Here is a 15,107-nt window from a genome sequence, read left to right on the forward strand (position 1 = left end):
TCTAAAGCTGACAAATCTGAGCAATATGCTTCATTCCTCCCATAGAGATATTCTAGTTTAAAAAAAAAAAAAAAAACCCAGGGACTCAGCGAAACTGCAGATATTTTATATTGTGCTTCGTGAATATAAGGTTGCTCACCATTATTCCAGTTCAAGCGACTCTATCTACAAATAAACAACCTTAGCAAATGCTTATGGAGCCACACAGATAGACATAACCATGGTTCCTGCCAACGAGGAGCCTAGATCTTCTACATGGGGAATTGGGAAATGTGTAGGCACACACGCACACAAGGCAATACAGGTTGTCTATGCTGCATACCAAATAAAATGAACAGAGAGTAAACATTCCTATTTCCATGACAATCATCACAGCACTGACCACGACTTTATCTTCCCCAGATGCTTTCCTATCAGTTCCAGACCCCTGACCAGGCCCTGCAAAGTCATCTCAGTAGAACTAGGAAGGTCCACCTCATTCCCGGTTACTACCTTATCACCTCAAACAATACTATCTACTCCCCTCAGACTCTCCCCTTAGAGAAAACTCGCAATCCCACCTCTCCCTCCATGGTATAGCGATGTATACTTTCCTTTAACACAATAGCCTTCTGTCCCTTCACTAGCCTACATGCACTCATTCATTCAACAAATATTTATAATCTCAGACAGGATACGTAATGCTGAAAATGAAATTAAAACACAAAGAAGTTCCTCAGTACCAGACTGAGTCAAAATCGCATACACTTATGAAACACATTGCCTTCCCCTTAGAAATCTGGAACCTCCACAGATAGCAGAGACGTTACAATCAATTTCAACATCTCATCCACACCAGTGAATTTCATAGATGACTGACGACCAAATCCTATCAGTTTTGCTCGAGACATAGCTCATCCAGCTTCTCTGTCCTCCTTGCCAATGCCTGGAGTTCGGGCCCTCATCAGTGCTCACTCCCTCTTCTGACACATTATGACAGTCTTCTCCCCCTACAGGACATGGCCACCAACCAGACTCACTATCCTAAAACACAACTTGGATCATCTCATGTCCCTATTTGAGACTGCTGTTCATAAACAGACTCCCACACTTTTCCAGTGTTATTTACACACTTCTCAACATGGCCTTTATGCTAACACAATGCTTTCCAAGTACAGAATTATCTTTACTTGTGATTCTTTATCTGAAAACATCTTTCTATCTTCCTTGCCTGAGAAACTCATGGGGTTTCTCTAAGTAGACTCCAAGACATCTTCTCTAGAGCTTTCCCAGCTCCTCCAGGCAGCTGTCTCTCACTCCTCAGGCGTCCCATGGCTCTTTGGTTAAAGGTAATTGGACCACATACCATGTTTATAAAATCCTTATATCATGACTCCTCTGAATTAGTTTTACTTTGGTTTTTCTTGTCTTTGAAGGAACTCAGGATTGGCTCTATATTAAGTGAACAGTTACCTCAAGAATCCAGTGCCTTTCCTTACTTAAAAAATAATTTATTTGTGGGAAAAGAAGAGGCTTACATAGGGAACAGGAAATGGAGTGAACCTATGAACACATGTCAAAGAGGAGGGAAGACATAGTGTTCCGTCTCTGTGCCAGGCACTATTCCAGATATTTTCATATCTTAACTCATTTAATACCCCCAACGATTCTAGGAGGAACGTACTATAATTATCTCCATTTGACAGATGAAGACAACTGAGGCACAGAGATATTGAATAAATTACTCAACACAGCTGCACACACAACTGCACATTTTAAAATAAAACAAAAGCGTACACCAAATAAAGGCAATGTAGTGTCAAATTAAACATCTTAGATTAGTAATAGTGAGTACTTCACCAGGTTCTCTAATTCTCCAGAAATTTTTCTGTCTCTTCTCCTAACCTGTCCCACCCACTCCAGCCCCATTTCAGTTCCTAAGATAATGTGTACCCTAAGAGGAATTTCTGTCCTTATTGGGTCTCTGTCCAAATATTTGGTGCCTGTCTAATCTTGTAACTTAGAACTATTGATTTTCCATTTTATGACTTTGAAGTGTTGACCATGGAGTGCTCTCACTTCCTGCTTCCTAATTCTCTGATCCTACCCTCCTGATTCCTAAGTTAAAGGAAACCTGGAATTAAAGTTAAAAACATTTGTGAGTGTCAGTCACTTAGCTGCACGGAGTAGAGGACTTGCTTTTTCTGAAGCTTCATCTCCTACGTCCATAATTATGTACATGGTAGATATATTTTATTTAACAGACATGTATATAAGGCCTAACTACATGCTATACTATATTCTACACATTTTACAAATATTAAGTTATTAATCGTTATAGTAACCTTATGATAAAGATACTGTTTCAGATAAGAAAACAGAGGTATAAAGACATAGTCATGTGCCCAATATAGCTGGAAAATTATAGAGCTGGGATTTGGGCCCAGGTAGGCTGGCTTCAGAACCTATGCTTTTCATATGTTATACACTATTAAATATTGATACGTAAAACATTTTCTGAATTTACTTTTAAATATAAAATGCAAATCATATTAAACAAACTTGTAGAGATACAAACATATTCCTATTTAGTATGTAATCTAGAAAAATATTTTCTTAAACAATTAGTTGTGAAATCATTGTTAGTCATAAAATTGCTAACTCTATTAATAAAGTATGTCTGGGGCTTTCTGTTCTTCATGTTTGTAAATAAACTACAAAAGAGGATGTGGATCCTAAAGCTGAGACAGCTTCGGTTTTGAATCAGACTATATCATGTACAAGTTGTATATTCTTGAGCAAACGACCTGGAACTCTCTGGACTTAAGTTTCCTTGGTCATAAAATGCGGACAGCAGTTCCTACACCATAGAGCTGTATGACGGTAAAATGAGTTAATATAGGTCAAGTATCTGGAACAGTATCCACCATGTAGTGAGTACTACATAAGTTGGCTATTATCAGTATTTTCATCATTGTTGTAAGAGAGAGATCAAAGTATTCATATATACACAAAGGAATCCAAAAGTCAGTAGACTAAGAACTTCCTTTGTTGAGGTGTCCCTTTTCTTCTCCACCATTTCTCTCTTTTATAGTCCTTTATACTCAGGTCAGATGTGCTCACTCAGACCAGTGGCTTCACAGGCCATCACTAAGGCCACCAATCTCTAGCCTTGACCCGTGCTCTGGGCACTAAATGCATGCATGTCACTACCTACTGAACATCCCTCTTTGTGGGTCTATGTCAATGTCTCAAACTGACCGTGTGAAAAATTACACCTGATCCTCACCCCTTGCTTCCCCCAGAGGAAACTTCTTCCAGTCTTCTCCATCCTGTGAAACAGCACAACCATCTCTCCAGTTTCAGTGGCTCAAACCTAGATTCATTCTTCCCAACCTCCACATTCAGTTAGAGGCAAACCGTTCTAGCACAGTTTCCAAAATCCATCCTGGATCCGATCACTTCTCTCTTTCCCTCACCTACCTTAGTCGAAGTCCCATCATCTGAGCACCAACCCCTGGGAATTGCCTCCTGACTAATTTCCTTGTTTCTCCTCTTACCCTACTATAATCAATTCTTCAAACTGCAGGTAGAATCATCTCTTACAAATCCAAACAAAATCATGTGATTCCCCCATTTAGAACCCTACAGTGTCTTCATACCACATTCAGAACGAAGTCCAGTCAACTTACTGTACCCTACTAGGCCCCAGCAATCATTTCCTTCTATTCTCCCTCCTGCTTACCATGTGCCAGATGCACACACTTTCTAGCTATTCCTTAAAGACACAAAGCTCATTCCCAAACTTATGCTGACCATTCCCTTGACCAAGAATGTTCTTTTCCCAGAGAAGATCTCGCCTTGGTCCTCTCCCTCCCCTCAGTCAGGACTCTGCTCGAAAACAATCTCATCAGAAAGGCCTCCTGTCAAAAACCACATTTGCCCGCTATTTCCTTCTATTCCTTGCCTACTTTATTTTAGCAGTTATCACCCTGAAATTATATTATTTAGTTGGTTATTTAATAAACATTTATTATTTTTCTTCTCCATTATACTCTAAGTCCTAAAAGGGCAGGGAATTTTTCTTGTTGACTACTGAATCCCCAATGCCCAGAACAGTGCTTGGCATGTCATTCAATAAACACCTACTGAATGAATAATGTACAGAAAAATGAGAACTAAAATGCCCATATGGGTCAGGTTAACAATTTGAGGACACCAAGAAACTGCACATAGATGGCAAATAAATGATTTATTTCATTTGCGAAAGAGTTCTTTTTTTTTTTTTTTAAGGTTTTATTTATTTATTTGACAGAGAACCACAAGTAGGTAGAGAGGCAGGCAGAGAGAGAGGAAGGGAAGCAGGCTCCCTGCCGAGCACAGAGCCCAATGCGGTGCTCGATTCTAGGACCGTGCGCTCATGACCTGAGCCAAAGGCAAAGGCTTTAACCCACTGAGCTACCCAGGCGCCCCTGCAAAAGAATTCTTAAAAAAAAAAAATTCTTCTTCTACATGTTTAAGTGTGTCAACCATATAGTAAGCACACACTTGTTTTCTTATGTTTTAAAATTTCTTTGCAGCAGGTTATTCCTTTGAAATACATCTATCCCAACACTGTAAGAGGCACCTAAAATAGTCACTGGCTTTTTCTTTCATTTACAAAAATTAAAGCAGTAATAACTCAGTACCTTAATATTTAATCTAGAACCATGCTATTCCCTATCCCTTTACTGAAAATTACAGATAAATTGAGAAGCTTTTAAATAATATGATAAGCACAGGTAATGGGAATTGATCAGTTATGAGCCAAATAGTTCATGTCAATTAAACATGAGCACTACAAAGCATGTTTTATTTAAAATCAGGAATTGAGGGGCATGTGGGTGGCTCAGTCAGTTAAGTGTCTGACTCTTGACTTTGGTTCAGCATTGTGAGATCAAGCCCCACATCGTCTCTGGGCTGAGCATGGAGCCTGCTTAAGATTCTCTCTCCCTCCCCTCCAGTCCCTTCCCCACCCCATGCACTCTCTCTCTCTTTCTCTAAATATAAATAAGTAAATAAATAAATAGGTAAATAAATCATAGAATAAAGTCAAATATTGCATTTTACCAAATTTTTAAGCAGTACCAAGTATAATTTTGACTCCACAAATAGAAGAGCACAGTTCATGAAGTTTAAATGAGTTCTAATTATTCTTACTCTAAATACTTTCAGAATATAAGTATTTTACCAAGGACCTTCACGCAGATTAATTAAAAGCAATAAAGCAAAGAAAGAAGTTAATTCAATTTCAGACCAGCCTATAGACTTCTCAGACAAACAGGAGAAAAAACTTCCAACATACCTTCTGAAATATTTGGTTTGGTTTTGTGTTTGGGCCGATCCTCACAAGGATGAAAGTTCAATTGCTGTAAGACTGCTGGACAGATGACAGAGAAGTTAGAGCTGCTTATCTGAGTAGCGTTTGAAAAGCCATGAAGGGAAAAGATCTCTTCAGCTGACAGACACTGAAACAGGATAAACAAAGTAAACATGTATGTGTTAACATAGGAAAAGCATGCCAGCAAACAAACTTTAAAGAGACAGAGAATATTTTATTTAGACCCACAGCACTAACTCTATACCCTAAAATTTTAAAACAGTCCTTACTTCTATAAACCTAGAAACAAGAAAAAATACAAAAAAAAAAAAGAAAGAAAAAGAAAGAAAAAAAGAAAAGAAAGAAAGAAAAAACCCAAAAAACAAAAGGTCCTTCTTGACCAATAGTCTACCTATGGCTCCCAAAAAGGTAAGAACTGGGTTGAAAGTTCCCAAGCACTTTACAAACATTAAAAGTTGACCAATAGCTTTCAAATCAAAAGCTTTAAAGAAGATTCTATATTCTCAATCTCTCCTCTCTCTTTGTCTTTGGACTGGATCTTTTGGGTAGTCTACTGGAGTAACTCTCTACAACATTTCTTGTAGACAAACACCTGGCTCCCTTACACCTTCTTAATTAAGAAATTCATCCATGCTTCTAGACAGCAACAATAATTCCAACTTAAAATACTTTTTAAAGTATGTCTTTAGCACATACAGTTACTTGCTAAAATGTGTATTGTTCTCAATGACAGTGGGTAGCTTTTCTCCTTATACAAGGTTTTGAAAATAGTACTAGGCTGCTTAGAAATTCATTAACAATTAATAAAATTTTTAGGCCAAAAATTTTATGAAAATCACTTTTTAAAGGTATCATTTTATTCTTGGGCATATTTTAACTATGAACAACATATCAACATATCATCCATATACTTACATTATGAGAATATAAAAGAAATTAAATGTGTTACAGTGGTTAATAATCATTTTAAGAGTTACAGACTGTGAAAAATATCCATTCACTCAAACAGAAGAGATTCTATCTTTAATGAGTACAATTCAGAAAAGTTCTTTGCATGCTTCAGCCAATATTTAAACCCCACTAAGATCTGACTTGGCTTTGTGCTACAGACTGGACTGCGTTCTCCCCCAAAATTCATATATTGAAGCACTAACTCTTAATATAATGATACTTAAAGTTGGGGCCTTTGGGAAATAATTAGGGTTAGATGAGGTAATGCGAGTGGTGTCCTAGTCCAACTAGATTAGTGGTCTTATTAGAAAAGACACCAAAGAGCTTGCCTGACCTTTCTCTCCACCATGGCAGACAGTTAGAAGTCAGCCATTTGCAATCCAAAGACAGACCTTTTACCAGAAAGACATTGACCCTTTTGAGCCCTCGATTTGGACTTCCTGCATCCAAAACCGTGAGAACACTAATTTCCATCATTTAAGCTATCCAGTTGATAATATTCTGTTATGGCAGCAAGAGCTGACTGACACTCTATGCATGGCATTTGAGAACGCGAAAGTTGGTGTTAACTGTTTGACCATGAAGCTCTGCAATTCCCTTCCCAACAGAAACAATGAAACTAAACATGTAAGATGCGCGTAAAAAGAGATCACTTACTACTGATTACTAAGATGAAAAAAACATCCAATACACCAAGATGTGTGCAGATGTCGAAATAGAATTGCAAATGCCTTAAAGTGCACATTTCGACATCTCTCTGTTTTTTTAATGCCCAAGTATGTGTCTAAAGCTATTTCTTGTCCAAGCCATGACAATGGGTTTGGATTTATGACAAGGATAGATGTGTGTCATCTGTAGAAGAGGGGACACCACTCTGAATGCTCTGTTAACAGTCTTCCCGTTGTCCTTGGCCAACTAGGGGGATGATAAGCTAATGGAAGGAGAAAATAGCTCAACTGGAGGAAGGAAAGTGGGAAACATTTCCTTGTCACGATGAAGCCGCCCAGGAGCATAATGGCTAGACTCAAACATTAGAGTCCATGTGGTCAAACTGCCCACAGCATGATTCCAGGAATAAATGGGTATAGTAGCATAAACATCAAATGGTACTGTTCCCTTACAAGGAAGTCTTAACCTACTTGGACTTAAAGTTCCTCCAACTCTAAACTAGGATGAAAATGGGAAGCTGCCCATAGATAATTTCCAAAGTCTTCTCAGAATTAGCATACTAAGACTTCCTAAAACTTGAAACTGTTTTAAGCAGTTCTTTTCAAACTCAGAAGGTGACTCATTAGTGGGTCAAGAAATCCACTTACCACGTCACAGTCAGCATTTTTTAAGGGGCTAAAAATATAATAGAAACTAGCACCGCCGCACCTCACAAGAGTAAGTGTTACGTAGTGAGACTTGCTCCAGTTAGACAGCAAGCACACAACTCCTGGGTCACAATGTAAAATTCATTTTTTTACTATAAATGGCAGTGAGGAGTTTGAAAATCACTGCCCTCAAAAATGTTTTAATTGTGCATCACACATCATTAAAGACACTCTCCTCCATACAGCTGGGGGGAAAAATCGTGTAGCCAAAGGAACATACAATCAGTACTGGAAAATAGCTTATTGGAGTCTTGAAGATCTGTGCAGCATCTATGTAGAAATTTTGGCTGGACAGGTTGTCATGGATAATAACACCTGGACACGGGCAACTGCTCCATCTCCAGAAAGAACAAGGAGGTGGAGACATGACAAAACTCTAGGCCTCGCCTAACTGAGATACTCTTAACTATGGAGAACCAAGAAACTGATGGCTACCAGAGAGGAGGTGGGTGGATGGATGGGGGAAATAGCGGATGGGGATTAAGGAGTGCACTTGTCGGGATGGGCACCCGGTACTGCCCGGAAGTGCCAAATCACTAAATCACACACATGAAACTGCTGGAATTTAAAGAGAAACTAAAAAAAAAAAAAAAAAAAAAAAAAACCAAAAACCAAAACTAAAACTAAAAACAAAAAAAAATCCTCTACGCCTTGCCTAGAATGAGGAGAGAATATTCACAGAATCCTAGCAGTGTTGATGGCAGGCCTGATTTATTTAAAATCTTTTGCTATCAGCCAGCAAGTAGGATGCCTATAGCTTGAAGCAGCTGCCTAGTTAGCTTTACAATCTCAATTTCCATAATGCTTTGATGTAACAAAGTTGAACGGGCAACAAAGAGAGCAGTTGTCTAAGAAAGGGTGGTATTTCCCAGCCAACACCCTAAGGACAAACAGGATGAGAGCCCAGTGCCTGAACACTGAGGTGACAACAAAACCGGTGGAACCGTTGAGGAAGGTCAAACATCCTGTCAAACACACCCCTTCGGCTCCAAAACAAACAAGGAATAAATTATGAAACCAGCAGGAGCCACAAGGGGAGGATGATGAGCCTGAATAGTATGTCTTCATAAAACCCCCTGAGCTTTTTTACCATGTGCTTTACATTTATGTACTGAGCTTTTTTCTTTCCATCCATTTGTTTTTACAACACCCCTATTCTCAAGAGTACCACCCTGCTGTTTGCTGCGGTCCTTTGAGCTTTTTGCTCCTAGAGGCAAACTCCAGCAAGCCAACACCCTAATATTCAGTGGGCTGACGTCTAATTTGGAGATATTTTCTCAGTGTCTGACTTAAACTCCTTGAGTCTCTTGCCACATTAAGGTGATCTTAAATCTCAAATGGGTCTTCTATAGAAGAAGGGCCCAAGTAAGGAATGAGTAGAGGTAAGGGGGTTGAGATTTGTATCATACACGTGATCTCAGATTATATTTGAAATCATTTAACCAAGGAGTTCCATGCACTTCTTCTACTTCTCCTACTCCCTTTTCCTCACCAATTCTGACTAGCCAGAAATTTTTGTTTTGTTTTGCTGTTTTTGCGTCTTTCCCCGACATTACTTTGTGGAAATGCTAATACAGGGAGGGGAGGGGCAGGGTTGAATGATAAGGGCCACTTCCTCATCCAACATTCTGTAGCGTTAAAAATCTGCTTGTGGTAAATGCCAAAGAGTCAGGCAAGATTTGAAATTACCCAGCGTGGGAAGCCTGAGTGGCTCAGTTGGTGAAGCAACTGCCTTAGGCTCAGGTCATGACCCCAGAATTCTGGGATAGAGCCTGCACTGGATTCCCTGCTCAGTGGAGAGTCTGCTTCTCCCTCTTCCACTCCCTGCTGCTCTGCCTACTTGTGCTATCTCTGTGTCAAATAAATAAATAAAATCTTTAAAAAAAAAAAAAAAAGGAAAGAAAGAAAAATTACACAGTGTGGATAATGATAAAGGCACTGAACTTGACTAAATTTGGTCAGGTTCCTCTAAGCCCATGAAGCCTTAGTCTTGCATCCATCCTTATAGGGCCTGCATTGTCTGGTTTTAGCAAGAATCCTGCTAAGTTATTTTACAGATAATCCTCCATCTTTCATATCTGATCACCCCGGCCTGCCTTCAGCAAGAATCCTATTAAGTTTGCTCAACCCAAATCCCTCCCACCCACCCATGATGCTTCCCCATAGTAATTTTCCATTCAATGACCCCCACCTGCTCCGTGGCTATAAATCCCCACTTGTCCATGATGTATTTGGAACTGAGCCCAGTCCTACACTGAGGTCCCTTCTCCTCTACTGCAGCAGTTCTTGAATAAAATCTGTCTTTATCACTTATACTACTGTTGTACTATGCTATAAGTATCATAAGCATGTAATTGTACTATGCATTGCATAAATGCTTTTCTTCATTCAAAAAATATTTCTGGAATCATAAAAGTCTGGGTATAATATTGATGGGAGATGGGGAAGGTGGGGGAAGCTGAAGGATGACAACTAAGAAAGAAATTGCACAAAGGTAGTAAGTCCTAAGATTCTCCATCAAGAAACCTAATAATTGTGGCAGAAATAAATCTCACACCCATATCCATAAAACCAGAGAAAAAGTGTTAAATTCATGAAAGATAATTATAAAAAACTAGGAAAGTTTCTATAAAAGAGAAATGATATGCAGAGGAAATTGTCAAAAACAACTTTGAGGTTAGACCTCCCAGAAGGTAGACAGAGGATATTGCCACAGGGGTGACTGGGGGACCTTCAGAAAAGAAACACATTTGGGAGGTTGATGGCCACTTTGGTTTTAGACATTTTAAGTAACAATGCCTGTGGGATACCAGATGAAAATGGCAAGGGAGTTTTTTCTGAGAAAAGTAGAGGCCATAGATAAGGATGTGGCTGTCTTCTGTGAGGAGATAAGAGATGAGTGGGAGGAAAGGATATCATCAGGACACAGAGCACAGAAGGCAGAGAAAAGCTTTAGGAACAAATAACTTCATTTGGGCAAAAGCAGCAGAAAGAGCCAGAGAATAAGAAAGAGCAATATAAGCACCAAACAGAAGTCATCTAGGCCAGTAACATGTAGTGAATGCCTATTGGTTTTGCCTGCCTGAGATCCTCATCCTCCAGTAACAGACCACCTTCATGCCATGGGAGCTTCCTTCCACGTGATGTATTTGGGGCTGACCAGGGAACATGTCCGTTGTCTGGTAGAGCTACTGGAAAAAATCTTTTTGGACTAGTATTGCTGTGAGTCTGGGATTTCCTCAGGCCATTTTTCTAGCATGTGAAAGAAGGTGAACTAATGCACAGAGACAGGTTTCCAACACCACTGTTAATCTCCTAGATATACCTGTGCCTGAAGCTAGACTCTTCAGGCATCTGAGACAGTGAATGGCCTTTGTGACTTAAGCTAATTCATACGAAGAAGTTTTATAACCTACAAATGTAAGAGTCCTGATTGATACATAAAGTAATCATTCAAAGCTAGGAAATAATCATTTTCAAAGCTAGGAAATGAATGCTACATACAGAACCTACAGGGAAAGCAAAAAGATAAGCTTTTCCATTCTTTAAATCTTCTCCAGTCTTCTTATTCTCAACACATAGACCATTTTCTCTAGTTAAATGGCACAGATTAAATAATACAGAACACTCTGACCACCCGATCCCACACCCATCGTGCCAAAGCCTTCACACCACACCAGAAGTGAAATATCATCCCATTCAAAAGTCACCCCAAAGATGGTTTCAGATTCTGTTTTTCCATGAATTGTGCTTCTGCGGAAGCTGAGCAATTCACGAACCCAGTAAGGACACTGCTAGGTATGGTTGTGCTCTCTCTTACAAGGGTCAATGTAGGAAGAGAGAGCACCTTGTAATGTACTTAAACTCAGGGACACTCAAAATTAGAATGAAACACCTAGTCCAGTCTTTTATTTAGGATGTCAAGTAACTGAGCCACACAAAATTTAAATTTCATTACCAGGCCCCAGAGAAGCCAGGAGTAAAACTGGAATTAAGAATCCAAATCTGGGTGTGCCTGGGTGGCTCAGTGGGTTAAGACTCTTCATTTGGCTCAGGTCATGATCTCAGGATCTGGGATTGAGACCCGCATGCAGATCTCTGCTCAGCAGGGAGCCTGCTTCCTCCTACTCTCTCTGCCTGCCTCTTTGCCAACTTGTGATGTCTCTCTCTCGCTCTGTCAAATAAATAAAATTTTTTTTTAATTTTTTTTTAAAGAATCCAAATCTGAAAGAGCCCTGTCTAACCCTTCTCTTTTAGTGACTCTTCTACCTTGCCTTGCTCTGCACACCTGTTGTTTTATAGCAAGAACTCTAGCTACCTTCTGGAACTTGCCGTATATGGAGCCGAGATGAAAGCCAAACAACTCCTCCTTCCCCAGACCCCAAGTGAATGACTCATATGCTGTTCTTTGAACGGGTAAGAGTTTGAGTAAGACTCCTACGAAAATCTTCATCGGCGCTACTCCCATCAAAACCAATCCCACTCCTCCCTCACTGCCATTCCTGTATTCATTCACCAAGCACACATGGATGACGTCTTCTCTGGGTCAGGTGTTCTGAAAGGTGCTGAGAATAAGACACGGCTCCATCTTCAGTAAGCTCACCATTCAGAAGACAAAACATATACATACAAATTTATAGCTATAGAACAATGTAAGAAGGAGAATAATAAAGATATGTGCAAGCTATTGTGAGGGAAGAGGTCTGGGAAGGCATCCGGAAGAACGAGATACGTGTGCTGAGTCCAAAATATTCGTTCAGTGCTTCTGCTGGCTGGAGAGATAAGACAGGAACCACAAAAACTTACATTAGGCAGAAATCAGTAATGCAAGTAAGTATGTGATCAGTTGACAAATGAATTTTGTAGACAATAGTTATTACACGAGTACTGAGAAGCATAGAAAAGCTATATTCCTCTAATCCCCACATCAATTACTAAAGTAGATTTAAGGAGAAATCTGGGATGAAGAAATCAATATCTTAGAAAAGTAAGCTGTCCAAGATGAAATAACCTGTAACTGTTAACAACAGAATTCAGACCAATGTCTTTTTTGTGTGTTTTCTAACTTCTAAGCCCCTACTCTTGGGGCTATACCCTTATTATGTTTTGTTGATTGAACATGGATAAGAACACAGATAATAAAAGGACCACTTAGACCAGGGTGAGGAGTATATCTGTTGCCCCTAAATTGACTTGAGTGATAGAGTTAAATTACTCTTACATCATATTTAGCATTATACCCAAAGACAGAGCTTCAAAACACTCAAACATTAGCCAGGTTTTCTCACCATGGTGAGAATTAAGAAGGAAATGCATAATGGTTTTGATTCTTTGCCGTTCAAAGACCCCTCCTACCCACCACCCAAACAGGAACGCTGGACACAATGACCACACCAGCGCAGCAGTGTGTGGAACTGGCACAGTCCTCTCTGCCACCGATGCCTGGCCGCTGACACCGCCATGAAGTTCTCCTGCAACAGGACTGTCAAACCTAGAGTACCTCCACATGTGCCATTCTGAATGCTTCACTTCCCCATCACTGTTTTAGAGTCAGTGTTTTTGTAACTCAGGCAGAGAAGTCAACAGGTTAATTTATCCACCCGAGCTACCATCACATAACCACACTGGACTATGACACCAGTATGACTGACATAGGTTGTCAGAACATATGAAGAGGAGGAAAAGATGAAGATCCAAAATAAGTATGTAATGGGCAAGAACCTCTAGAATCCTTGAGATCATATTTACCCCAGTATTCATGAATCCTAATACTAATAATATAATATTGTGTGCCTGGCACACAGTAGGGCTCAGTAAATACTTGTTGAATAAACGAATGCCTAAATGTATGAATGAACTCCTCACTCATCTTCATGGTATTTTTAAAAGCCAATTGCAAAAACATTTCAAGTTCACAGTCGTAACCTAAATGAAATTACAGGAAAGTAAGCAAGTGCAGAAAGTGACATATACATAAGAGTGTTTCATATATGGCAACTAGCCAAGGTTCCCAGAAGAACAACTCAAATACTTAAATGTTTAAAGAGGAATTTGAGTTTAACAATGGGGGGAGGTACATTTCTGTCCCTGAAACAAGTGAACAGTCCCATGTACTTATCCTTTCTGGGGTGACTGCACAAGGTCACAAGCAGTGGCAGCCCAGAATCACACTGGCACCAGGAGTGTTCGAAGTAAGAGTAACTGAGAACACCACTTCCAGATTTGTTACTGATGCAATAACGGAACGACCAAACCTTAGTCACAAGGAACGTGAGTACATACCACTTCTGAACCTCCTTGATATTGCTCAACATAAAAATGCACTGAGTCACACTTACCAACATTCTCTTGAACTTTTCCCTCTTACTTTCCTTTCCAAAGTTTTCTCAATACTCTTTTACCAAGATAAGACAGACTTTTCAAAGGTTTGAGCAAAAAACATTCCAGGTAAGTGATCTCTAGTTTTATAGAAATGGCTAATCAAGTGATTCCCGACTCTCTTTTCCTAATTTTTTTTTCATTTTTCCCTCAAGTTTTTCTTATGTTTCTTACTTATGCCACTAGAGTGCTCAGGAAGTCCCACCCAGAATACACATAGACACACAAAGATGCAAGCACACACATGCACATACGTGCACATGTTCACATTTCACTCTCCAAACTATTCCTTAAGAGGAGAGAAAAAGGGCCTTTCCTACATATGCTATTTGAAGAAAGACACCTTGTTTTATGAAACACCATTCAGGGAAATAAGAGTATCATGAAATAATATTCATAGAGTGACATCATTGCTATGAACAGGGTTAGAGAAAACCTGGAGATGTATGCTTCAAAATCTTAACAGTGTTTTACCTTGGGGTAATGAAATTATGGGTGATTTTTATTTTTCTTTTCTGTTTCTCGATATTTGCCAAAGTTTTAGACAACATATATGTATTCCTATCTTAATTTAAAAAATGAAGTTAAATCATGGGAAGTTTCTTAAGTCTCTTCTTCTAGGTTCCTCCGAACACAATTAAGACAAGTTGGAATTTTTTTTCTTTTTCTACTAAAGCAAAAGGAATTTTAGAATCTATGATACACTTTTTAAAAGAGGTTTACAAAGTTTTCTGATTTTACCGTAGCTATTGACATATTTCTCAATCCTGTCCCATCCACATTCAGTTTCTTAAGGCCCTCTCACCCCTAAGAGCCTGGCATGGTATCAAAGCACAGACACTCAGTCTGGACTCTTAACTTTCTGACCCTGACCGGTCTCCAGATGACAGAAGCTATTGACATATTTCTCAATCCTGTCCCATCCACATTCAGTTTCTTAAGGCCCTCTCACCCCTAAGAGCCTGGCATGGTATCAAAGCACAGACACTCAGTCTGGACTCTTAACTTTCTGACCCTGACCGGTCTCCAGATGACAGAAGCTA

The 15,107-nt window shown here is 39.5% G+C and overlaps 1 protein-coding gene across 3 annotated transcripts in view; it reads right to left on the bottom strand.

Annotated features, from left to right (window-relative positions):
- SLC39A8 (solute carrier family 39 member 8) overlaps positions 1-15,107 on the bottom strand; it is an 84,323-nt gene that overhangs the window by 52,651 nt on the left and 16,565 nt on the right. For all 3 annotated transcript variants that reach the window (XM_059376598.1, XM_059376582.1, XM_059376591.1), the window contains exon 3: positions 5,324-5,486. In XM_059376598.1, coding sequence (XP_059232581.1) covers positions 5,324-5,486 — 163 coding nt within the window. The remainder of the gene's footprint in view (positions 1-5,323; positions 5,487-15,107) is intronic.

This window comes from Mustela nigripes, chromosome 1, assembly GCF_022355385.1.
Source record: "Mustela nigripes isolate SB6536 chromosome 1, MUSNIG.SB6536, whole genome shotgun sequence".
Taxonomy (NCBI): Eukaryota; Metazoa; Chordata; class Mammalia; order Carnivora; family Mustelidae; genus Mustela; species Mustela nigripes.